Source organism: Xenopus laevis, chromosome 2S (genome assembly GCF_017654675.1).
Source record: "Xenopus laevis strain J_2021 chromosome 2S, Xenopus_laevis_v10.1, whole genome shotgun sequence".
Taxonomy (NCBI): Eukaryota; Metazoa; Chordata; class Amphibia; order Anura; family Pipidae; genus Xenopus; species Xenopus laevis.
Window position 1 is genome coordinate 135,011,353 of NC_054374.1, and position 27,477 is coordinate 135,038,829.

Sequence of the window (27,477 nt, forward strand, 5' to 3'; positions counted from 1 at the left end):
TAAACTCTACTAAAGCACAAAGCTATTTGACTGCGCCAATGGCAGAGCATACAAGTGGCATCAGCTTTCTGAAGTCACCCGAAAATGAAGTGAAGCATATAATTCAATCACAAAAGCTGTCAGAAAAGGTCAAACGCAGTATAATTCTGCAAATTCAGGGTGCATTACACTACATGTTTCGAGCGACTGCTCTTTTTCAAAGAAAAAGGAGAGTCACTCAAAACATGTAGTGTGGAAATAAATGCATCCTGAATTTGCAGAATTATACTGCTTTTGAGCTTTTCTGACAATTTTTGTGATTTAATCGTTGTGTGTGTCAGAGTCCTCAACTGGTAGAACACCTTAAAATGTGACTGTGCTGTCTTTTACTTGCATTAATCGCTGGCAAACAGATTATTTGTTCCGATTTTTTTTATGCGATTGTGACGATTTTACTGTTTTGGCAGAAATCCCGATAAAAGCAAATTATTACTTGTTCTAGGTAAGTGTCTCCTTAATACTGAAAAGTGTGTACACATAAAAATTCCTGTTAAACGAAACCACTTACCGGTGTATTTAACATAGTTGACACACTTGCAGCTGAAGTGGCTTTAGGCTGCTTTCCAGAAGGTGAAGTGCATACAGGTTCTGCTACAGATGTCTGGCTGGCAACATCTTTATGGCAGGTTATTTCTATTTTTTTCTCAAGAACTGCATTACTAAAAACAAAGTGGATTCAGGTTAAAAAAAAAGTATGTGGCAACTTATTGTGAAAGAATCCTAAAAAGTACATTGTTGCTTGTGTTTTGATTTTGTATCAAATTTTAAAGGTACAGAATATATTGTATACATTTTATACAGACAGTCCCCACTTTGGGCCAGGGACTGGTGTGTTAATGCAATTTTTTTTTTTGCAAGGACGGGGTCGGGGGGCATTCGGCGACAACTGTTCGTCCAATTCGGGTGCGCTGGTGTCCAATTCATCGCGCAGGCGTTAGTTGCGGACTAGGCTCAGCGCCCTAGTGTAGGACTGTCTGTGGCCCGGTTGTGGGCCGCGGGCCCGGTGGTTGGGGACCCCTGATGTACAAGATAGGGTCTGTAGGTTTGTTCTTAAATTGAATTTGTATGTAAGTTTAAACATATACATTTACTTATTAAATGCAACAAGACAGATGTTTGTCTACTCCGCAGTAGACAACACACACCAGAGGGGATTTGGGCAGGTGGTTTAGTAAAGCTAAATGCTAATAAAGGCCAAGCAAACCACAGTATATTACTGTAACAGCATCTGTAGTACGAGTTGTATGTAAGTGGGGTGTTTGTAACTCGTCGACTCCCTGTATTCTCTCAAAACAGTTGTCATCAGTGGAAAGTAACCCTAATGCTATAACATATCTGTATGATTAATAATGGTGGGGTCACAGGGTGCAAGATGTTGTGTGGAGAACAATAAACATACACAAAAGGTAATGATCAAAATCAACGGTCTGGGACAATGTTTTGCCATAAAATTACCAATCCAATAATTCACCATACTCTCAAATTAGGGTAAACTCAATATAGTGCACATATTTTCTATAGGCTGGAAACCTCTACCTAGTTGCATTATTTTTTTAAGAACAGGTCTTTTTTTCTTCTTCTGTGGCTTATTTTTAAAGTAGAGATCTCACATATGTTCAAAGGTACAAGACCTGCATGCAAACAGCAGGTTTAGTGGAGCTACAACCACATGGAAGCAAAGCATTGTAAGACTAATATACAGACTAATAGTAATACTTATTTGGCCAAAACTGCCTGGTGTCCATGCTACAAGTATACAAGTGTGTGTGAGTGTAGCTATAGCAGCACAAGGAACCAGACCCCTCAGATCTCATAATCTTGCAGTCATTGGATGGACAATACATTCATAGTCTAAGCAGGAAAAAATGATCTAGGAGGGATATATGGAGGATGAGATGAAGCAAGAGAGAAGTGTAAACTTTGGGTAAAAGCTACAGCAAGGTAGAGAGAAAGAGAGAGATTGAGAGAAAGGATGTCAAACTTATGAACGCACGTCCTTTTCCTCTAAGCGCGATACTTGATCATCACTGGGCAATATTAAGGGGAACATTTATCAAAATCATTCCTATGGGATTTTTAGAATTGTATTTAACAATGGGTGAAACATCCATTTGATAGAAACGCTTCAAAAAATCCCCTAGGAATGAATAGAACATTAGTGAGTTTTTATTTAATAAGCTCCAAACTCACATTTTGATAAATATGCCCCTAAAAGTCTGGGTAGAGCTGCTGAGCCTTATGGATTATTAGTTGGAGAATTGTTATTGCTACATTTACAAAGTTATTTTTAAAGAATCAGTAAATCATTTTTTTTTACTAAACAAGAATATTTAAGCACTTAAACTTTTTAACTCTTGCTTCTGCCAAGTCAATGCTTACAGCAACGTTGGTAGTCAAAGAATTCACCAGTGCACAAAGTATTGTGATGAGCTGCTTCATATCTCAAAGCCTAACAAAGGCTGCAGCTAACTGAAGGGGTTTGCATATACAGAGCTCAAAATCTCCATTTAAAAATGTTATCCTGTTTACAGGAGCAGAGGGGAATTCAGGCAAAGCTTAACTATTTTCCATAAGTGCTTTAATAAAACAATATACACAGAAATATATTTTCAACACAAGTGTATACCAGTAAGTGGCCTTAACATTAACACTACTATCAAGCAGCATTTGAGTTGGCTTAACACATGATACAGATCTCAAATGTATTTCCTTTACTTCAAATATGAAATGAACATACTGCAAATAAAATGTATGTAGGTTGCTCACCTTGGTGGTGGAGGCAGTATTAATTCATCTGCTGAAGAGTGTGTTGAGTGAGTTATAGGCTGGGGGATGGCTTTTGCTGGTTCTTCCTGAGTGTTTGTTGACAAGTTTACAGGAGGTTCTTTATGCTCCTGGTAGGAAAAAAGTACATATTTAATAATTTGTTCTACACCAAAATATATGGAAAACACTCTAAGCAGTAATACTAAGTATTAATTGGCATATAACATTTTTTCCCATCAAGCTTTGAGTAAATGTAACTTACAATAAAGCAAAATTATAAAAATATTGGTCAGAAATGGAACCATAAGAGCTCTAAATACCTACCTTTTCCTTGCAAATTCCTTTAACAACATCAGCCATCCTACTTTCAAGTACAGGTTCTCCCGGACTGCTTACTAAGCTTCCAGGCAAAGGGGGAAAATTAGATGCCAGCAAATCAAACTTTGGTGTCTGTGCAACCTCTTCCACTGAATTCAATGGGCGCTACATAAATATTTTAAAATACATAAATTAAGGGTAAATCAATGAAAAAAGATACTTAATAAAAATAGTTTATGATATTATTACAACATTCAAACTAAATATTATGCTAAAGCAAACTCTAAAGTGCATTCCACTGTGGAACACACAGCCATCTTTAATTTTAAAACAGCAAAGTAAGTAGCAACAGGAACAGCTTTGGCAGGGGCACTGCAGTGGTGGGTCCTTAAGTCAGGTACCTGATGGGCCCCAGGTAATGCAGTACAACTCTGATGAAACGCCTCAGTGACTTATAATAGCCTTTTTACAGGGATAAGATATAACTGCAGTAGACCAGGCTACTTTGAATCTCGTGTTCCACATTAGGGGAATACTCGATTTGAAAAATAAAAGCCCTCAGATCTCATAATCTTGCAATCATTGGACGGACAGTGCAAGCAAAGCCTGAACAGAAAAAGCATATAGAAAAAAGAAAAAGGATAGAAAGATACTGTAAAAAGAAATGTGTATGAGTTAGGAGGAAGAAAATTAGATGGTCAGACTAATGTTTGCATGTCCTTTTCCCTCTAAGCGCGATACTTGATCATCACTGGGCACGAATTAGTCTTGCTACAAATAATTATAGATCAGTGGGGGTAAAATGATATGATGACATAATGAGATGTATGTTTGATGTATACACTCATCTATTGTACAACGATGGGGAATATAATGTTCATTTTAAAAATACTATGATATTAATATTATCATTTAGTAAAATATTATAGTATTGAGGATGACCACACAGGCACGCTGCCTAGGAGTTATCTTAGACTCTCATCTGTCTTTTTCACCACACATTCAAACACTTGCAAAATCTTGCCGTATTCAACTGCGCAACATTGCTCGAATACGACCCTATCTCAGTTCAGAATCAACTAAAACACTGATTCAGTCTCTCATCATCTCCCGCCTTGATTACTGCAACTTACTCCTCACAGGTATTCCAACAAGTCACCTTTCACAACTCCAATCTGTTCTAAACGCGGCCGCTAGACTCATTCATCTAGCTCGCCGCTCAACATCAGCTGCTCCCATTTGTATGTCCCTTCACTGGCTCCCAATCTCTTCTAGAATCAAATTCAAATTACTTACACTCACATTCAAGGCCCTTAATAATGAAACCCCTCCCTATATTTCATCTCTAATCTCCAAATACACTCCTTCACGAAACCTACGCTCTGCTTCTGATCTTCGCCTCACTTCTCCTCTGGTTACTTCTGCCCATTCTCGTCTACAAGACTTCTCTCGGGCTTCTGCTTTTCTCTGGAACTCTCTGCCACAAGCTGTCAGACTTTCTCCTTCCTTCCAAACTTTCAAGCGCTCCTTAAAGACCCATCTGTTTAAAGAGGCCTATTCGTTGTACCTTAATTAATCATTGCTGTATCAAAAATGACAAAGTGTTTATATAATCCTAATGTCTCAATTGTACCCTAACCTTTTAGTTTGTAAACCCCATTGTACTCTGTAATCCTTGTCTGTTAGCCACCATTTATTCCCTGTTTGCTATAACTGCAGTAAAGCACTGCGTATCTTGACAGCGCTATATAAATAAATGATGATGATGATGATGTTAATCATAATATTATTACTAATGCAATAAATAATAATAATGAACCTTTGCTTTTCTTATGATTACTAATTCTTACTAACCAGTCATGGGAAGACTGCTGAAGTAGCAAATTACAGCACTGATCCTTGATCTCAAGTCACGCACATACACGAAATGAGTGAGTTGGGGCATTTATGTGCATGACAGTGCCCAATTAAGGCTGCCTGCCCTGGAATCTCCCTCCCAGTGCTTTCGAGAAGATGAAAAAAATAATAGCGATTTTCCCACAATCAATGTGCAGGCTCAATTAGACCGCACATCTGGGGAAATTTCCTTAAAAACCATTAGTGATTTTTGACTTTTGTAAGCAAATAATGTTTAGAACCACACAAGCAAAAAGAAACTCACAGAAAAACGATCATCATCTTTTCGCCTTCTGCCTCTAAATGTATTCCTTCTGAAAGACAAAGAATGCATTTATGTCGGGTGATTTAGAGGATACAGAAAAGTTTCTTCAAATATGTAAAACTCTGGCAAGTAGTCACCATATTATGTAAAGTGCCATAACCCCTTGTTGGTTGTAGAGCTCGGTGTTTGAGCAGGTAGAATATGTTCTCTCACTGCAACATGTTCTCTCGTTAACTGCACTGATTTTAGATTAAAAACAGAAACAAACCTGCCCCGGAAAGCTCCTTCTATGCCATTCTGTTCAAAATGTAGGGATAGTGTGTCCTTAGATGAAAAATTGTGATCGTGTTGGGTTCCCAATGAAGTGCTGGGCTTCTCAGAAGTATATGACCTTGAGTTTGATCTACTTATAGACACATCCACTTGTGATACAGACGTTGCTGTTGCACCAACATCTGGACATTCAGTAGGGTTTGCAGATGTTCTAAACGGAGGCTTCACACTGCGCAGAGGGGGAAAAACATTAAAAAGATTACACACTAACAGAATAAACCTCAGACCCAACAAGTGCTGGGAAAGAGTATATTATGCTTTGCATTATTGACCCTTCAACAGTAGGTACTTAAAAAAGTTCTATGGAAAAATTGTGACATGGAAAGGTGCTTCATGTTACAGCATCAGTGTGTTAGAAATGGGTTTAAAAGAAAGTTAGAACGAAAAATTAAAAAAAAAAAAAAATAATCAGTAGACAAGTGAGTTTACATCTATCATAGATGCTGATGCCATACAGATAATTAATTCTGATTCAGAATGCATTGGTTTCTCTGCTGCCATGTAATGTGATATTAAAGGAAAACTATACCCTCCGAACAAAGGTCTCTATACAAATATAGTGCATAAAACAGCTCGTATATAAAACCCTGCTTCATGTAAATAAACCATTTTTATAACATACATTTTTAGTAGTATGTGCCATTGGTTATCTTAAATAGAAATTGCCAGTTTAAAAAATAAGGGCCGCCCCCTGGGATCGTAGGATTTAAGGTGCACACAAACAAACCATACATGTTAGGTCACATGAGCCAATTAAAAGATAGAGTTCTGTCTTTTGCTTCCACACTTCTTCCTGTTACAGTTAGAGCTGCATTATTTCTGGTCAGGTGATCTCTGAGGCAGGACACAGACCATCACGATATGGTGGTTCAAGGCAAGAGATGTAAAAGGGCAAAATTTACTTAAATATATATACTAGTTTGGCAAGATTCTCTAATATGACACTTAATGCATATATAAACTGTTGATTAAATATTCATTTTGGGGGTAAAGTTTTCTTTTAAATTACCATTTGGATTGTTCTTGTATATTTACTGTATTTTGGGGTATGTATTGTGAATCAGCAAGAAAATGAGCGCTATTGAGGACATCTGATGTTGACAATTCTTAACTTCTAGCCTATTTTTGTTGATCTTTAGTTCTCTTTTAAATAGGAAGGATCTGAAAACTTTAAGTGACGAGGAAAACTCAATAGGCTCTCAATTTCAGTGTACATCTCCACCACAGGTGTAGTAATGCAACCAAATTTGCTAATTTAGCCACAGAGAGGAAGCCAATGAGGCAGTAGAAGCTACTGCTAAAGTTTGGTCCTATGCCCCCACTGCAGTTAATTCTTCATGTGCTCAGCCCATGCTTCCTGATAAGGCTGTACTCATTAAGGCGCATGAAAGTGCCGAAAAGAAGAAAGAAGAAAACTTGGCACACCCATAAGGCTTCACTAATGAAAAGTTGGCTTAAATACCTAATTAGGCAGTAAGAGAACTTATTTGCTTGAGCATTTCTAAGTGGAAACCCAACTTACCTGGCTTGCTATAAAACTGCAAGACAATAATAAAGTGAAGCAAAGCAAAGAGGTATTTTACTTACCGATTTCTATGGAACGGCCGACCAGCACTCAAAGAAGCCGAATTTGGTTTGTAAGTTCCTGATGAATTAAAACCATTAACAAATCCCCCATTTTGGAATGGAGCCTGCAACAACAACAACAAAAAAAACAGCGGGAGTTATTACAATAACACCAAATAGAAAGAGTGTAGGAAAAATATTTCACAATTTGCAAATGATAAAAATGAAAATATTGTAGGTTAGAATAGGTATTTAGAGGCAAAGTACTGTATGCCCGGTTACAAAATAAAACCATGAATTTAAGGGGCAGATTTATTAAGGGTTGAATAGTAAATTCAAATTTTTTTTCTAATAATTTTTTTGGTGTCAAAATTCACACATTCCATTTTTAATCACCCTATATAAATGTGAGATAATCACAATTTAACCATGGAAACAGTCCTAATTCGAATATTCCCCACCTAAAACCTGCCGAGTTTATGTACAAGTCAATGGTAGAGGTCCATTGAGCCATTTGGAGATGTTAATGGCCTTCCTGACTTTCGAGTTTTATTTTATTTTTTTTGTATGAAACAAATACAATTTGAATTTTCGGGTCGGAACAATTGAATCGAATATTAAGACATTCACATTTTTCCTTAAATAACCTCCCAGTTGAATTGTGAGTTTATTCGAATTCACATGAACTCAAAATTGGACCTTTGATAAATGGGCCTCTAATGGGCAGATTTATCAAAGGTCGAAGTTAAGTCTAAAAAAAACATCGAAATTCGAATATCGAAATTTATCATGTACTGTCTCTTTAAAACTTCTACCATTCACCACCTAAAAGCTGCCAAAGTGCTGTTTCAGCCTATGGGGGACCTCCTAGAACCCATATGGAGGCAATTGGTGGAGTCTGAGAGATCGAAGTTTTTTGGAGGAAATACTTTGAATCGAAGTATATCGAAGGCGCTATTCCTTCAATCGTACGATTCGAATGCGGACCACTTCGACCCCCAAAAACCTTCGACCTCTATTCAGTTGGTCTTTTTGAATGCAAAGTTCGAAGTTTTTTTTTTTTTTTAACTTCGACCCTTGATAAATATGCCCCTAAATGTAGGTAAATGCTATACATTTAATACAATACCTCCCTAACCGCACTCTGTTTCGATCATATTTGCAGCTCAAGAGACAGCACTCTGTTATACATGGCACTATATATGTTTCAGTTACATATTTTCTTATTTAAAAAACAAAAATTAGGGCAGAACTCCACAGGGCGTTGAGATGCGATGCGCCACACTGAGAGGAACCGCAGGTGACCAGTCGGAGTAGCCGAATATAATGTAAGTTAAAGAAACATCGAAGCTACAAACTACATGCATCTAACTGTCAGATTCGAACGGCGCACACTGCTTCTTCATCTGACAATTGGATGCATATAGTTTGTAGCTGCGATGTTTCTTTAACTTACATTATATTCGGCTACTCCGACTGGTTGCCGGAGATTCCTCTGAGCGCGGCACATCGCCTCTCAAGACTTTTACACATTATGGGTCCTTTTTAGTATGGTCAGTCTGAAACATAAGTTATATCATGTAATGAATAGCAGGCAGACATGAATAATATAAATAGCTTACCAGTGGTGTTTCAAAGTAAGGTGCTGTGTTTGGAGACCATGTCTGAGGCACAATGTTATAGATGGAGTACTGCTGATGAGCATTATATACAGGTTGCATAAATAAAGGCGAGGCAAACTGTGCTTGGGATTGAACTGGCTGTGTGTAAACACTAGAATCCACCGTGCGATATCCATTCTTAGCAAAGAACGTATTGATGGCTTTTATCCTAGCCTTTTAGGAAAAATTATGTATTTATCAATTCAGTAGGCAATTAAATGATTAAAGTTAATGTCTTAACTAATATTCTGCAGTTATGTTAAAAACAGTAATGTTCTGTATGTATTGAGCACACTATCATTTCAGTTATTAATTCACCTCAACCAATACCACTTTCTCTGTATCCTTCTAAAATCTCTCAACACTGTTTCACCATCACTTAGATCCCTTAAGGCACATTCACATATTGATTTATGGCCATGGGACAGAGCTGCAAGCACAAACACTTAACTTGCTTGAAATTCTCAGGAACATTACCATGGAAAAACCACATATTCTTACCATTATTGGCTTGTCCTGAAAAGTTTTTACTTCTTCTCTTAGATATCTGAACGCCTTAAAGAGGAAACAAGTATAGCAAATTAGAGATGACAGTGTCCAGAAAGAGCTTCCTAAAATATGCTTTATTGAGGCTTACTTGTTTTTTTGCACAGGATTTTGGAGGAATGCTTGGATAGTATTTTTCTGAGGGGTTGTGTGTAAATAATTTTGGGTTAATTTTCCCGATATATGTTTTTCAATGGAAAATCAGTTTTAGACATAAAATGTATTACGGTATGTGAAGCTCACCATGTGAAGCTCAGCAGAAGCAGTACTTTAAACTACTGCCTACAGGGCAGTGATAGGCCATCCCCCACAAAAACACAATTATTTTAATTCATTAACATTACAAGCAATAACATGTGGACAGGGGCATTTTGATTGCTGCTGAAGGGCCTTTATACAAATATTTGCTCCAGCAGACTACCCTGCACTTCCAGAATGACTGGACAGTGCAGTGTCAGCTATTGTTTTTGTGTCAGGAGTTCAAAGTTGAATCCTCCCCACCCTGCACTGTCCTGTAATTCCGGAAGCACAGGGTAGTCAGCTGGAGCAATGTTAGCATATCTGTGCCGAACCAAACAAAAGCTGTTGTTGTTTCTGCTAGCAGTGAGCAAAACTTAGTGTTACAGATAAATAGGCAAATACAAGATATACTAGATTTACACATTATGTCTTTTTCCTTAATTTTGTTGTAGTAACTGCAATTTGATATGTCAGCCAATAAATGTTAATTACGAAAACCCTGATGTGTAAGACACATAAATGCTCACCTGTTGTGCATCAGTATCTGACTGGAATGTAACATACCAGTTGTTATTGTGAGCAAATTCACAACTTATTACTTTGGGGCAGTTTTCGTTATCAAATAGTGCTTTAACCTCCTAAAAACACAACAAAAAGTTACAAGTTAAAATACAAAATAACATTAGAGGGTACTATTGATGGACCAAGCACAAACACTCACACAATCTTATATAATAGTCAGCAGTTCATTTAAAAATTCAGCTTTTTTTCATGGGGAGATGGGGGTAAGTTTAATACTGTCAGAATCAGAAATTCAAATTAGAAAGATATGGATTCAGAAGAATAAGAAACTTTTTTTTGTTACCAGTTAGTTTTATATATATGTGTATTTTTAAGCCAGAACCAACAAGTAATCCAGTTTAACCTATGTGATATGGGTAGCTGCTACCAGTCATGTGAGCTCAGTGTTTATTTGCTAGGGGTGGGCAGCTTACATGACAGAAGAGCAGGAAGGCTCACTAAGGCTTATAATCCTTCAACCTTATAACCTAAATAGAGAAATGTTCCATTACTAGCAAAAAATATATAGTATATAACTGCATGGTAATGGTACCATTTAGGGATGCACCAAATCGGCCAAAGCCCCGAATCCTTGGTGAAAGATTCGGCCAAATACCGAAAGGAAAGGGATGCAGGAAGGGAAAAAGTGGAAAAAATTCTTCTTTTGTGATGAAGTCACGTGGTTTCCCTGCCCGCCCCTAATTTACATATGCAAATTAGGATTTGGATTCAGTTCAGCCAGGCACAAGGATTCGGCTGAATCTGAATCCGGCTGAATCTGAATCCTGCTGAAAAGGGCCAAATCCTGGCCGAATCCTGAACCGAATCCTGGATTTGGTGCATCCCTAGTACCATTAATCATAGCACTTAGACAAAGAAAGCAGACATATTGAGGGAGTAATGTTAAGCATCCCTATTAACTTCAATGACTAAACTTATTTCCCCTTTAGGAAAAAGTGCACAGAGCAGGGGAAAAAAAGTAGTTTAACTGTGCAACCTTAATTACCTTTTAGAAGCATCCCTGATTTAGCCTTAGGTTTGCCTAAATTCTAAAAATTGTACTCTAAGGGGGTGATCAAAATCCGAATTTTTCAGCTTTTAAATAAAAATTGTCCGATCAAACTATAATCCACAACTTGCCCTTATTTGTCAAGAAAAAACTTGAAAAAAATCGTATGGGATAGTCCCGCAAAAAACGACATTTTTAGCGTTTGACACCAGTACACCACAAAAAATTTGAGTTTTCAAGAAAAAAACAGCATCAAACCCTGAAAACTCAGAACATTTAGTAAAATGGTTAATGCCATTGACTTTTATATGAATTCGGCAGCTTTTAGATGGCGTATTTTCGGATTCGGAACAGCTTTGGGGCATAATAAATAAGCGAAAAAATGTGCAGGAGCAAGTCTAAGTAGGGATGGGTGATTTTTTTTCGCCTTGTGTCGCCGAAAAAATGACGCCCATAGACTTGTTTGGCGTTGTGCGTCAAAATAAAAAGCTGTGCGTCAAAAAAATTTCACCACGCGACAATTTTTTTGGTGCCCATAGACTTTAATGGGTGCCGGCGGCGAATTATGGGCGAAATGAAACGGGTCAAGCCCATCCCTAAGTCTAAGGCTCCAGAGGGACACCAAAGAAAGTTATGTTTTTTCCCCTATTGCATTGCACAAGTCTTGAGGCTTCTCAAAGGCACTATAATGGTATACTGAATATACTCAATAGTAGCAGTCAACAAATACCTCCACAGGAGTAGTTTCTGGGATCTCTCGAAGAATAATAATGCATCGCTTGTGATTTGGTCTCACTTTCTCTCCTTTTTCATCAACTTGCACCACAGGCGTTGCTTAAATAAAATAGTTTAGTGTAATTTTAGCAAAGTAACTATTAAAGGTATAGAACATAAATAACATACAGGAACTTATTGGAAACTTCCTGAGTAGTGTAAAGAGATTTAGAGGGAGTATTTATATTAGTAGGAAGTACTATGGATCCAAAAAGTATGAGAGATGAGCGAGAATATGCTAATATAACTGACTATAAACATGGCTATGTGTTAAAAATTCAGCACAAGAAGTCTGCACTGCCACAAAACCAAATACTTAAGTAGCACCAAAAACAGTAAGGTTAAATGTATGTACATAACATGCTATTCAATAAAAAAAATATATTTTATTCACATCAGTAGTTAAAAAACATGTATAGTAATCCCTCTAACGCCTAACGCGTTTCATGCTTACCCAGCACTTAGTCATAGGCAGATTCTGCCTATGACTAAGTGCTGGGTAAGCATGAAACGCGTTAGGCGTTAGAGGGATTACTATACATGTTTTTTAACTACTGATGTGAATAAAATATATTTTTTTATTGAATAGCATGTTTTGGAGAAATTATTGAGATTGTGGTTTTGCCTCTTTTTGGTCACTAGAGGTCTCCAACATGCTTATTAATAGTATTTACTACTTCTGCTCCCAATTTGATCTAAATAAAATGTATGTACATGACAGGATCAGCACAGAAGATATTCAGAAGTAGCACAGTCAGCAGGCATTCCATCCATGGAAGGCAGTAGCCAGTGGTTCCCAAACTGCTCAGCCTCAAAGCCAGAACTACAGCAGAACTGCTACAATATTCTTTTCATAAATTGAATAAATTATAAATTCATGTTATTTGGTTAACGTTGCAGGTTGCCTAAGAAGCAGAAGACATTTGACCATTCAGCTTGCTCGGAATATTGCCAAGTCAGGACTGCATAGTCAGGGACAGTTTGGCAGGCTGATTGCCTGTGTCAGTGTAGATGCATTTAATTACACTGAGCTAATCTGGGACATCAGCAGTAGCATCCCGTGGGATCTTAAAAGAGCAGTTTATTAAAGATTTCCAGTGGCTGCACAATTTAAATGCAATAGCTTGTCATGGTTATAATTCTCTAGGTTGTACCTACATCTCAACACTTCAAGAATAAGGTCCATGTCAGTGGTCAGCTTCTTAATGCCTTCCATATTTGCAATTGTCCAAATAGGTACAAACTGATCACTATCCATTTGTGACATCAGATAAAGATCCTTTGAAAGATTCTCTCTGCAAAATAATTTCCAGAACATTAGTATATGACTGTTAGAAATTATCAGTTCAGTGAAACAATATATCCCCTTTAATGTATCATTGAACCTTTGATTATGGAAACCATTTCACATCTAACAGTCCTACCTTGAGAAGCAGAATTCAAGTTGTTTCTTCAAACATTCTTTTAAATCTTCTGCACTAACAACTTGAGGAACTGGGGATGTGCCATCACCTTAAGTGTGAAGAGAACAAAAGTTTTCTGAGAGGAAGCATTGAAATAAACAGTAAACAAATCACGGAATTCTAAAACAGCAATGACAGTTGGATATGGTGTTAAAGTTTCCCTTTAAATTAACTCATCAGTGTAAAAATAAAAGAGTAAGTACATAGGCTGTTCAAAAAAAAAATGTTTTCAATATAGCTAGCCAAATATTTAATGTATAAAAGTTGGAATATATTTGCATTCTAGCTAGAACACTACTTCCTCCTTTACATTCCTTTAAAGGAGAAGGAAAGGATTTACATGAAAATCCCTTTAATATAATTACCATACTTCTGCCTCCCAAACAGCTATAGCAGTTCTTCTGGATGAACATTATTTATCCAGCTTGCTGTCTTGAAAGTAAGCCCTCTCTTAAATAGATTGCAGTTGCCATTTTCAAGCTGCTGACATCACTTCCGCCCGTGTCTCCTACACTGTAAACTGCAGATTTAGGGAGAGGGGCTGTGCAGGACTGTCTTGAAAAAACAGAGGAGAGTTCCGATTGGACAATGGGATTACGTGGGTGGGGCTAACTAGGGCAAGACTTTCAGCACGTACAGGCTGAATATGCTAATGAAGACAAAAAAAACAGCAGCAGCAGCTCAGCAGTGAGGTGCGCATGTGTTTGCCCGGGGAAATCTCTGTTGGAGGAGAAAGGAAGCAGCTCTGGATTGAAACAGGTACTTAATAGCAGGACCTGACTTTGCCATTACAAAGGCAAACTAAGCAACAGGACATTGAGCTGGGGGAATATGTTAGAGACTATATTAAGGCTGAGATTTTTAGGGAATGTTGTTTAGAGACTTTCCTTCTCCTTTAAAGCACAACAAAAGATTAACAAACATGCTGGGTTAAAGCAAAGGCTTGAGCTATCCACACTTAGTGGGCAGAGTGACTCCAGGCTCACTATCTACTTTTACATGCAAATCCACTGCAAAGTCTCTCAGTTGGGTGACTTACTAACATTCCTTTCCTTCCCTCCCCGCTGCCTCGGGCACACAAGAGTCTCATTACACCCTTTTTCAACATTCTGCGCATGTGTCTTAATTTTAATAGCCCTTGCCTCCATGCCTGTGTTAAATTTACATGTTCTTCAGTAGCCCGCCCACCACCAGCCAATAGGAATGGGTATGGCTGGTCTCCATGGCGACGCTCAATTCCTTTCGTTAGTGCACTGAGCTACAGGCTAGCAGGGAGCGGTTAATTATCCCAAGCGCTGCAAACTAGGTAACATTTTTAGAGCTGCAGATGTCTGTGCTTTGCCGTGAATAGCTAATTACATGTTGATGAATACATGCGCCTGGGGTCAAGGGAGGGATTTTGGCTCATGCGCAGTAATGAACAGTAGCCGAACACGGAAGGGAAGCCTTTAGTAAGATGGCGCCACCGCTTTCTTCAGCAGGCTGCTACTTCAGAGCTGTGTTTTATTAAAAAATTAAATGTGTTTCGGAAATATAAACATAGCGATTCTGGAGGGGTATATGAGATCTACAAAATGGGACAAGAAGGAAGGTTTGCCTTTCGTTCTCCTTTAAAGGGATACTGGCATGTTTTTTACAAAATGCATCAGTTAATAGTGCTGCTCCAGCAGAATTCTGCACTGAAATCCGTTTCTCAAAAGAGCAAAAACATTTTTTATATTTAATTATGAAATCTGACATGGGGCTAGACATATTGTCAGTTTCCCAGCTGCCCCCAGTCATGTGACTTGCGCTCTGATAAACTTTAGTCACTCTTTACTGCAAGTTGGAGTGATATCACCCCCCCCCCCGCAGCCTAACAACAGAACAAGGGGAAAGTAACCAGATAGCAGCTCCCTAACAAAAGATAACAGCTGCCTGGTAGTTCTAAAAACAGCACTCAATAGAAATATCCAGGTCCCACTGCGACCCACTCTTGAGTAGGAGAAACAATAGCCTGTAAGTAGTTCCATCCTAAAGTGCTGGCTCTTTCTGAAAGCACATGACCAGGCAAAATGATCAGATATGGCAGCCTATACACCAATATTAAAACTAAAAAAAAAAAATACACTTGTTGGTTCAGGAATGAAATTTTATATAGTAGCATAAATTATATGCAGTGTAAACAGTGTAATTTAGAAATAAAAACTACAACCATAAAAATCATGACAGAATCCCTTGAACCTCTTAGTGGTCAGTGACTTAGCAGGGGGCCACATGGGACATAAATGTTCATATAGTTTTCTTTTGAATCTGACCTGCATGCTAAGGATAAAAAGCAAACTAACCGAGCAGTTATGTCCCATGGTGACCCCTTCAAGTCACTGACTAAGATTAGAGAACTGCAAGTGATGAAGTAGTGTTCTGGCTCTTTGAAAACAAGGGAATCCCCTTCAACTACCCAGCAGCATCAATGCTGAAAATCAAACCGAAACGGACACGATTGCCCTAGCTAGTTGAGTGTTTTTGATATTCTTGACTGTGTTCTATAATCTCAGTGTTACATAACCCTGCCAAAACAGTGTTGCAAGCAGCATAATGACTCACCTGTAACCTCAAACATTTGGTATCCAATCTCATCCTGTGCTATTAAGTCCATTCCATTTGCAGTTGCTTCCTCTAAGTTGAGCCCGTTTCTGCTCACTTCACAAGACGGGGAATACATTACTTCAAACTGCTTATTAGACTCACTCGGATTTTGTAAACAACCTAATGTGTGGAAAATAAATGGTTTTAAAAAGCTTTAATTTTGGTTTTCACTTCACTGTTTTTTTTTTTTTCTTTAGGAGTACTTTTATTTTTCAGAAAAGCCTTATCACAAGGTTGAGATCACTGGAACATGGCTTTGCTGCAAAGTCAGCAGACTTCATTAGAAACAGCTACAGTATTTAGTTTCTAGGAATAATACAGCCCCTTTAAAGGTCTGAATCAGAACTAAATAAAAGTCAGAAGGAAAAAGAAAAGGGCAACTGCTGTCAATACAAGGTTTGGTGGAGTAAGCTTACTTTTAAAGGGGTTGTTCACCTTCAAACACTTTTTTCAGTTTAGTTGTTTTCAGATTATTCACCAGAAATAAAGTTGTCTTGCAATTACTTTCTATTTATGATTGTTTTTCTAATACTGAAGTGAAAAGTTTCCTTTTTCACCTTCTAAAGCAGCTCTGGGGGGGGGGGGGGGGGCCGACTCGAACGGTTTTAAATTGAATACATTTAGTTATTTAAAGGGGAACTCCAGCTTCCAAACCAAAATTTGATAAAGAGGCCCACATAAAGAAACCCTTAATATACCCATCACAGTTACCCGTTTCTTCAAAAAGTTTGAAAATTCTCTTTCTGTATCTTTTTAAGTCCTGGCAGGGAAGGAGGGACTAAAACACTGATGTTACAAATTTTAACAACTGTCCACAGCTTACAGACAGCATGCAGGAACTACATAAACCACAATGCATTGCACTGTGATGTTCCGTTCCTTATTGAAATCACATATGCAGGGAATTGTGGGGTTTGGAGGATGCAGGCTGAGGACAGCTGGCTGTTGATACAAAGTAATAGTAGTCAGCCAGCTCAGCAAAGTAGTCAGGGAGATCAGCAGGAGAGCTGGGGGCTAGGCTTAGGGAACTGTAAGAAACCATTAAAAATCATGAAAAGTCTGCATATTTTTTAAATGATCTATATTGCAAAGTTGCTTGAAATTATGTTTACTTTTCAAAAAGCTTAAGTTGTGTTTTGTGGAGTTCCCTTTTAACCCTGCTGAGCAGAGTTTCATTTAAGGCAGCTGTTAGAATTGATACAATAGTTGCCAATATTCTACAGATACTGCAGAGAAATATATAAACAAATTTTATCAACTAAATGTAGCAAATTGTAACAGTTCAGATGTTCCTGGATCACTGAACTGCCATATTGAAACCCCAGAGATACAAACATGAAACTTTATACATCAAAAATTATGGGGGGGGGAAATGGAAAGCAATTGAAAAAAGTCTATTTCTGCTGAACAAACTGAAAACAACGGAACTGAAAAAAAAGTGTTTGGAAGGTGAACTCTTTTAAGTGGTTTGGCAAGACAGGCTGCTTTATTAGCAAGGTCCAAACCATCAATAATGAAAATGAGATGGCACTATTTATATTTTGGTGTCTTTAAAAACCACATGCTATGGATATATGGTATGAGAAGTGAGAATGTTGCCGGCTTCTGTATTCTGGAATAGAATATTCTGCTTATTTGTTACGATGCCTTTAAGAGTTTCTTGCGGGTTTTTTTTTCCACTGGAAATATTTTATATCTGCAAGCTTAGCAGCTGTGGGGCTTTCAAAATCAATTATGCCTCCATGCATATAAAAAGGTAAATATTTGTATAACATAGAGAAATGCAATTTGATTATGTATTTAGGGCCATACATTTCATCTCAAGTTGGCTTTCTTTGCTAAACAAATGTGTTCTTTAGGAAATGCTCCATAAGTGAAAGAACAAAATGTGGAAAGTATGATAACAAATAGAAAACACACATTAAAAAAAAGAAAATGCCAATGTGGTGAAAGTAACGTTTTTGATGTCATAGCTTTCTTTGAATTAAAGAAAATGTATATAAAAAGCTTTAAGAAATGACAAACAACCTTCTTGGCAAGTCTCTGTTATGGCTGCCTCATCCCAAGACTCATCCATGCCATTGGCTGTTTGAGATACTTCAGAGCTTCCTTGTGGAATTTCTTGCCATACTTTTGCATTCGGATTTAAACCAGCACCTTTAGATGCAACCTGAAAAAAAGTAATGTAAATACATTTTAAGCCAATTTTGTTTTTAAAATAATAAAAAAAAAAAAGTACATTTCCAACAAAGTTAGAGTAAGCGCAGCAGAGCTCATTATTATTGTTGAGGTTAGTTCTCCTTTAAGGTATAATTACAATTACATTAATGGGGCAGTTCACCTTCTTCGGATTTCCGAAGTCGCCTCACGAGGAATCTCTGGGGACTTCGAAAACCCGAAACAATTCATATTCCATCCCGCTGGGGATGGGTATTCTTGCCGGCTGGAAGGCATTTCGGGGAGATTAGTCGCCCGAAGTAGAGAAGATTTGACGCTGGGTGACTAATCTCCAGGTCTGCCACCACCCTTAAGGGTGGTGACACACTAAGATTCGGGGAGGTTTGTGGCCCATCGACAAATCACCTCTTATTCGGGAACTAATCTCCCCTAAATGCCTTCCCGCCGGCTAGAATGTAAATCGCCGGCAGGGTGGCACTCAGAACGCTCCATTTTCCGAAGTCGTCTCATGAGGAAACTTCGGAAAACAAAGTGTTCCGATTGCCATCCCACCAATTATTTACATTCTAGCTGGTGGGAAGGCATTTAGGGGAGCTTAGTCACCCAAAGAAAAGGCGATTAGTCGCTGGGCAACTAATCTCCCCGAATCTTAGAGTGTCACCACCCTTAGAAACAGAGCTGGTTAAGAGTCTGCAGATACACAAATTAAGGGCCTATCAGAAAGCCTCTTCATTTACTTATACTACAAAGATCAAAAGCAAATGCAGAGCAGCTATCCCAATCAATACTCGCAAAGCACAAGCTGCATAATTCTTTTATAATTAGAAGGAAAAGCAGTACAGCATTCCCTAGTGCTGGTCTGGCAAGCTGCTTTTATAATGGTCTCACACAAACATACTGTATATGAGCAACTCCTTATTTACATTTTACATAAAACAATTGACAAGATAAACAATGGGACAAAAAGACAACTTTTTGCACGCTGCTCCTGTTTCTCTCATTAATAGGAAGATCAATTTTCTGATAAAGGTTTCATGTAAGAAGTGATTCAAAGTATGGTTCTCCTTTTCAACAGTCTAAAGCCAGACATAGAGGTTGATCACTGTAAGCTCTCCATGAATCAGGAATTGAAACATATGTAAGGGACCCCTAGCTAAGTTTATGGGAATCCTGCATTTAAAGGGGGAGTCACACTTGAAAGAAAATCTGCTGCTGAGTTTATAAAGCTGCTAAAAAAAAAAAAAAAGTTTATTTATGTACAATGTTACTGGACTTTTGTGTTTATTAACCAATACTAGGATCATAGGAAGAATGATCAAGATGCTACTTATGGAAAAGCACATACAAACTATTGATTTCTAAAATGTAATTAATTTTTAGCAGAAATTACAGAAGTTTCTTTGATGGAGGGGGGCTACAAGATTATTTTGCAGGATATACAATATTTGCTGTGTAAAGGAAATGTAAAGACAACAAATATAATTCTGCCTTAAAAATACTTCTAACCAAATGTCCTATAAAAAATTTACAAAATTTAACAAAGAGCCAGCAGTGCAGAAAGGGACTGAATAATACAGGTATAGGATCTGTTATCCAGAATGCTTGGGACCTGAGGTTTTCTGGATAACAGATCTTTCCATAACTTGGATCTTGATAACTTAAGTGTACTAGAAAATCATGTAAACATTAAATAAACCCAATAGGCTGGTTTCGCTTCAAATAAAGATTGATTATATCTTAGTTTGGATCAAGAACAAGCTACTGTTTTATTATTACAGAGAAAAAGGAGATCATTTTTAAAAGGTTAGATTATTTGATTATAATGGAGTCTATGGGAGACGGCCTTTCCTTAATTCGGGTTACCGGATAACGGATCCCATACCTGTACTGCTTTCAATTGCAATTACAGTCACAAATAACTTTACTACCACTGAAACATTTGCTGAACTGTATTTTGGGTGTACAATCCCCTTAAAGTCAAAGAATCACATTGTATTGGCTTGTACCGCTCCAAATAAAAATGGTTGCCTATTAGGGCTCCTACTGAGGGTGGTTTCACAAGGCCCTTACAGATATTCCCACGGACTTCAATTAAGGAAAAGCTGTGTATTCAGTTGGCACTTTATACTTCACACCTGCTTTTCCTAGCCAGACACATTAATGGTGATGAGAGGAGACAGAACAGCTCAAACAAGATAAACAAGTGTCTAAACTTTACCAGCTTCCAAGAGGCAAAATTACATTATTGGGCGGACAGGGAATGAGATTAAATTTGTAAATTACATGAAGCTTTCGGATATAACAAAGCAATTAGCAATTATGTTCTAGCCATTTGCACAAATCAATGTAGAGAAATGCACACGAGCGGCTGTACAAATACAAGACTCTTAAATGACAGTACAGAGAAAAGGGCAAGCTAACGCAATAGGTCCCAAATGTATGTGCACAGCAGCAGATAACATGTTTAGACTCACTAATCTTAGCACTCAAACACAAAGCGAATGCCTGACAGCAAGTGTCAGCTGATTCATGTAGCGTCAGTCTCAATAAGGAAAATATGCTTATGTGACACTGGCCTTACACAATGCCTGACTCTTCTCGTTTACCGACTTTCAAAATCATTATCAAATTGAGTTCCTACAAAATTCTCTGGAAATAATTACATATAGATACAGTGTATCTACACACTGCTTGGCGGCCCATATTTAGAAAAATATCTCTAAAAATATCGAAGTGCCAGATCAAATATGCAAATGACTTCCCAGAATGGAAGGGGAGTAAAACCCCAGCCTTTAAAGGGGTGGTTCACCTTTAAGTTGACTTTTAGTATGTTGTAGAATGGCTAATTCCAAGAAACTTTTCAATTGGTTTTCATTTTTTTTTTATTAAAGTTTTTGAATTATTTGCTGCCTTCTTTGACTCTTTCCAGCTTCCAAATGGAGGTCACTGACCCCATCTAAAAACAAATGCTCTGTAAGTCTACACATTTATCATTATTGCTGCTTTTTATTATTCTTCTTTCTATTCAGGCCTCTCCTATTCATATTCCAGTCTCTTATTCAAATCAATGCATGGTTGCTAGGGTAATTTGGACCCTAGCAACCAGATTGTTGAAATTGCAAACTGAAGAGCTGCAGAATAAAAGGCAAAATAACTCAAACCACAAATAATAAAACATGAAAAAAAGTTAATTTAAAGGTGAACAAAGCCTTTAAGTTTAAGGTAAGCAGAGTGTTATCATTCGTTGCAGAGGGCTGTGTGCAAGCAATGAATGCAAAATAGAAAGAAATAATGCATTATTAAAAAATTTAATGTTGCTAAGCTGTGTTTCTTATTTTCATATTTTTGAACTCTGTGGTAGGGTTTGAAATGATTATGTCTTTAAAAAAAAATATAAAAAAAACATTTTCCTGTAAAAGTGCTGAGTTATACATGACAATTTGTAAAACCATTCAGCAGTTCCTAATCCTAAATGTACCCCATAATTACACCCTCGTCTATCACATGACTTGGAAAGCCAATCTAAACCTTTCACAAATACCCAACTTGCACACTAGCTTAAAGACACAAGACTTCACAAGAACCATACATGGTCTGAAAAACTGTCAACTTTGTTATGCACACATTTAAAAACACACTAGCTTGCTGAGGTTGCCAAACAAGTCTATTCAGTTAAGGCCACTCACATGCTAGACCACATAGAGACAATGGACAGGCTTCAAAACATTCCCCTGTTAAAGACTGAAACAATGGATTGCAATATAGTTTCCCTAGAATGGGGTGGTTTGCCTTTAAGTTAACTTTTAGGGGCCGATTCACTAAGGGTCGAATATTGAGGGTTAATTGACCCTCGATATTCGACTAGGAATTAAAATCCTTCGACTTCGAAGTCGAAGGATTTAGCGCAGATAGTTTGATCGTAGGATAATTCCTTCGAATCGAACGATAAAATCCTTCGAATCGAACGATAAAATCCTTCGAATCGAACGATAAAATCCTTCGAATCGAACGATAAAATCCTTCGAATCGAACGATAAAATCCTTCGAATCGAACGATAAAATCCTTCGAATCGAACGATAAAATCCTTCGAATCGAACGATAAAATCCTTCGAATCGAACGATTCGAAGGATTTTAATCCAACGATCGAAGGAATATCCTCCGATCAAAAAAAGTTAGCCAAGCCTATGGGGACCTTCCCCATAGGCTAACATTGACTTCGGTAGCTTTTAGATGGCGAACTAGAGACAGTACTTCGACTATCGAATGGTCGAATAGTCGAACGATTTTTAGTTTGAATCCTTTGATTCAAAGTCGTAGTCGAAGGTCGAAGTAGCCCATTCGATGGTCGAAGTAGCCCAAAAAAAACTTCGAAATTCGAAGTTTTTTTACCTTCAAATCCTTCACTCGAAGTTAGTGAATCGGCCCCTTAGTATGTTATAAAATGACCAATTCTAAGAAATTTTTCAATTGGTCTACATTATTCATTTTGAATGGTCTTCTTCTTCTGACTCTTTCCAGTTTTCAAATAGGGGTCACTGACCCCATCTAAAAGGTGCTGAATATTACTCTCTACATCATACTATAAGTTAACCAAAGGTGAACAATCCCTTTAACTGTGGATGGAATTATTCAGTGCAGTGCAATATGTTGGCGCTCTATAAATACATGTTAATAATAATAAGCACTATTTGTGTGTCCGCCCAGGGTCAGATTGGGCAATACCCTGCCGCCGGGTTCCCTAGCCGAGCTCAGCTGGTATTTGCCGTGATCTGCAGCAAGAAGATAAGCGCAGGGAACAGGACTGGGCCAGCGTGGCCCACAAGAGCCGGGGGCCCACAAGGTTTTTCAGGGAAGCCACTTGCCCAAGGTCACAGGACACTCAAACAGAAAATTCACACAAGCCTGCACAACTCATGATAGAGATTTTAGCCTGCATAACTCCTGATAGAAGTTTTAGAGGCACATTTATCAAGGGTCGAATTTCGAATTCATATGAGTTTTTCCCTTAAATTTGATTGAATTCCAAATTTGACTTAGGGAAATTTACTTAAAAAAAAAAATCGAATTGTAAAATCTCGGAAGAATTCAAACGACCCGAAAACTCAAATTGAAAAAACTTGAATGTCAGGAAGGCTGCAAACATCTCCAAACTGCTTACTGGACCTCTCCCGTTGACTTATAGAGCAATTCTGCAGGTTTTAGGTGGCGAATAGTCAAATTCTTAAAGGGCTAGAGAATGATACATCTCAAAAATTAAATTACATTTTTAAAAAACAAAAAAAAAAAACTCGAATCGCGTTTGGATAATTCTCTAGTCAAATTAGACAGTTTGGACCATAAAAAAAATTCAGAAATTCTGCTCCCTAATCTCACTTGGTTATCTTGTGCCTATGTTTGACACTGCAAATTATAGCTCTCCTGAGGCCTTTCATCCACAGACTTGCCTACATGCCACAGCCTCTAAGGCGAACAAAGTTTCGTCATAGCACATATACAGGTTGATGTTTAAAGGGGTTGTTCATCTCCAAACACTTTTTCCACTTCTGTTGGTTTCAGATTCTTCACCGGATATAAAGACTTTTTCCAATTACTTTGTCATTTCTATTTGCGACTGTTTTTCTAATATATTTAATATAATAATCCTAATATATTTTCAAACTTGTAACTCATTTGATCACAAGGGAAGCTGCTGCCCCACCAGACTGGATCCTTTTTGTAAGTCTTTTAACTCCAAAACTGCACAAGCTTTCAAAAACTTTTGAAATACTCCATGATAACCTGACTTTAGCCGGGAAAACACTAGCTTTGCAACTAAGATGTGATGGAGAATCCATAAGGCCTAACCTTGCTGCAATGTCAAAAAAATAGTTGTGGCCTTTGTAAGAAATATTTTCAGAGATCTGTCCTAAAATGTACCTATTCAGACACCCTGAAACAATATAGGAACTGTTAAGGAATGAACTGGTCTGAACAAGCTCAATGGGCAGGTGAAAGCAAAGGACGCATCTATGACAAATGAAGGTTAGGCGATCATAAATGTATGTGACAAGGATGGAAACAATTCAGGACATGCAATTAACACTCCGTTTCAGAAAGAATAAACAGAAATAACCTGCAGACTGCTGTGGATCTCTGCCACTATTCATTCAGTAAAAGAACAAACAGGACTTAGCAGTTTAAGTCAATAATGCTCTGAAGCCTTTGAAACAAAATGGAAAAAGTAGGCGTTGAGATTTGTCCTTGAATGTGTAGCCACCAGGAAGTGATGCCGCTAGACCTGGGTGACTTGCTGCTCATCACAAATGTCTGATGCACTATTCAAGCAGGGTGCCCACCCCCTTCTACTTGTTGAACAGAACTTCCAGCACCCAGTAATAGCTGTCAATTTAGCCTGCAACATTTGGGCTAGTCTTAGATGATGCTGGCATTTGCAATACAATAGCTAAAGCCTTGCACACTGATCAGGGAACAGGCATTGAAATGGAGATAAAACATATTTCTGTTACTTCAGTTTTACTTTAGGTCTCAGCCCCATTTCTGTCAGTGAATTCGTAATCTAGCTATCCGAAAACCCATTATCCAGAAAACTCAGAATTACGGAAAGACTATCGCCCATAAACTCCATTTTATCCAAATAATCCATATTTTAACAATTGATTTCATTTTCCTCTGTAATAATAAAGAAAGTACCTTGTACTTGACCCAAGCTAAGATATAATTAATCCTTATTGGAAGCAAAACCAGCCTATTGGGTTTATTTAATGTTTAAGTCGTTTTTTAATAGACTTAAGGTATGAAGATCAAAATTACAGACAAATCCTTTATCTGGAAAACCCCAGGTCCCAAGCATTGGGGGATAAAATGTCCCATACCTGTAGTAAAAGCTAAGTATGCAGGCTATTCTCATGTGGATATATATTAAGGAGATATTAATTGTTTAATTCTGGTTAGTGCCTGCCAGGGTGTCCTTTTTTTTACAACTTCAGGTATGGAACCAGTTATCCAGAATGCTTGGGACCTGGTGTGAACCAGATAACAGATCTTTCCATAATTGGATCCTCATACCTTAAGTCTAAAGAAAATCATGTAAACATTAAATAAACCTTATAGGCTGGTTCTACTTCCAATAAGGATTAATTATATCTTAGTTTGGATCAAGTACAAGGCGCCGTTTTATAATTAGAGAAAACGCAAATCATTTTTCAATATTTGGATTATTTGATTATAATGGAGTGTATGGGAGTCAGCCTTTTCGTAATTTGGATCTTTCTGGATAACGTGTTTCCGGATAATGGACACCATACCTGTATTTGACATAGAAAATATTCCTAGGAGAATGGACAAACCCTGGTTGGCTACAAAATGCATTGTTTTTGTGTAGCAAATCAGGGCGTTAAGTCTATTCTCTTAGGAATATTATTATTATTTATGGCAGAGACACACGCGAAGACTCGGGGAGACGGTCGCCCTGGAACAAATCGCCTCTTCATCAGGTGACTAAACGGTCTTCCCTCCAGCTAGAATGTAAATTGCCAGCGGGATGGCAGTTCATGGGGAGATTAGTCGTCCCGAAGAAGAGGTGATTTATCGCCGGGCGATTAAGGGCAGAGACATATGCTCAGATTCGGGGAGATTAGTCGCCCAGCGTCAAATCTCCTCTTCTTCGGGGCGACTTATCTCCCCAAACTGCCTCCCGCCGGTGGGATGGCAATCATTTGCTTTGTTATCCGAAGTCGCCTCACAAGGAAACTTCGCGCAACTTCAGAAAACGAATCGCTCAGAGTGCCATCGCGCCAACGATTTCGTTCCTAGCCAGCGGGAGGCAGTTCGGGGAGATTATTCACCATGAAGAAGATTCGATTTATCGCCGGGTGACTAATCTTCCCGAATCTGAGCGTGTGTCTCTGCCCTTAATGTCCCTGAGTCTGAGCGTGCGTTTCTGCCCTTAAAGTATCCACGTTACTTACACTGCACTAGACCCTTAGAACACTGTGAATGATAAAGTCTCTCCTGCAGCCATTATGCCTATCCTGTGGTATCACTAAGCATTAATGCAGTATGAGTTAGTGGTGCAATGCACTGGCCAGTCCAGCAGTTGGACAAATAAAACATTATATATATATATATATATATATATATATATATATATATATATATATATATATATATATATATATATATATATATATATATATATATATTCTAGAATTGCCCAATATAGGAACTACTGTACATGTATTTTGCAGATAGCAAGTATGTGCCACACACCAGAGATACACGTCAGACTAAGCACCCCCAGTTCTAGTTGACCTATGCCTCCCTGTATGAGCCAGTAGGTGCCATGGGGATTCTGGGAGTTGTAGTTTAGTATTTGTATGAAAATGCTAAAGATAATTACTAGTTATCACGTGGACACGACAAGAAGTCCAATCCATATGTCACAGGGTCAATCAACACTTAATCCAGATCCCAATATCCACCGAGATAGCCTTGCAGCTGTTATAGGACTAGGAAGGCGAGAGGTGCAGTTCAGCAAGGCTGCACTTCCCCTAATGTAAAAGCGGTGACAGGAAGGTCACTGCAGTGTCCCCAGTCCTCCCCCACCTGCCCTAGTCCGAGTCACTCACAAACATGTCCAAGGGCCAATGAGAGAGACCACAGAGCTCAGTCTCACAGCAGAAGTGTCCGGAGCAGAGCTGATAGGATTGCTGTGTCACATGGCGGTGCGGCCTTCTAACTCTGCACGCTGCCGACACGTCCCCTCCCCTCTCACCCGGCTTCGTCACTTACCTCAACGAACAAAAGCATCCTATCCACACACACGAGCCCTATGCGTGCTGGAGACGACTCTATTTCGGCGAAGTAGAGCGGGCAAAGTATTGGGAAAGGGTAAAGAGAAGAAAAGTAATCCCGGAGTGGAAAGGCGAGTGAGTGACAGCGCCGGGGCCCCGCACTGCTTGTCACTTAGACCTTCCCAGAGCTGCGGCGCAACAGCACCACCTCTTCCGGTTGCGTCTCCTCCTCATCTTCCACTAATGCAGCAGTTCCGCCTGCGCTGCTCGCTACTGCTTCCGGGGGTCAGGGGTCAGCACCTAGCGCCATGACAACACGTGCGGCCCAGTGAATGTCCGAAACAGGTCAGGGCGGTAGCCGCCATCTTACCGCAAGGGCACGCGGGTGTGCATCGACTGTCTTGGCTAAACTACAACTCCCAGAAACCTAAGAGAATCGC

General features: G+C 38.5%; 1 protein-coding gene across 3 annotated transcripts in view; it reads right to left on the reverse strand.

Moving 5' to 3' along the window:
- The window catches only part of larp4.S (La ribonucleoprotein domain family member 4 S homeolog), a 30,296-nt gene extending 3,076 nt beyond the window's left edge, over window positions 1-27,220 (reverse strand). Inside the window, exons 1-15 of one of the 3 annotated variants that reach the window (XM_018247948.2) lie at window positions 26,873-26,990; window positions 18,094-18,235; window positions 16,024-16,185; window positions 13,399-13,486; window positions 13,133-13,269; window positions 11,931-12,034; window positions 10,158-10,268; window positions 9,346-9,399; window positions 8,806-9,018; window positions 7,205-7,308; window positions 5,553-5,786; window positions 5,285-5,333; window positions 3,130-3,288; window positions 2,806-2,933; window positions 548-698 (exon numbers count right to left, since the gene is read on the reverse strand). In XM_018247948.2, the coding sequence (XP_018103437.1) occupies window positions 548-698; window positions 2,806-2,933; window positions 3,130-3,288; window positions 5,285-5,333; window positions 5,553-5,786; window positions 7,205-7,308; window positions 8,806-9,018; window positions 9,346-9,399; window positions 10,158-10,268; window positions 11,931-12,034; window positions 13,133-13,269; window positions 13,399-13,486; window positions 16,024-16,185; window positions 18,094-18,235; window positions 26,873-26,878 (1,842 nt within the window). In that variant the 5' untranslated portion in view covers window positions 26,879-26,990. 3 annotated transcript variants of the gene reach the window in all.
- Window positions 27,221-27,477: the final 257 nt, after the last annotated feature.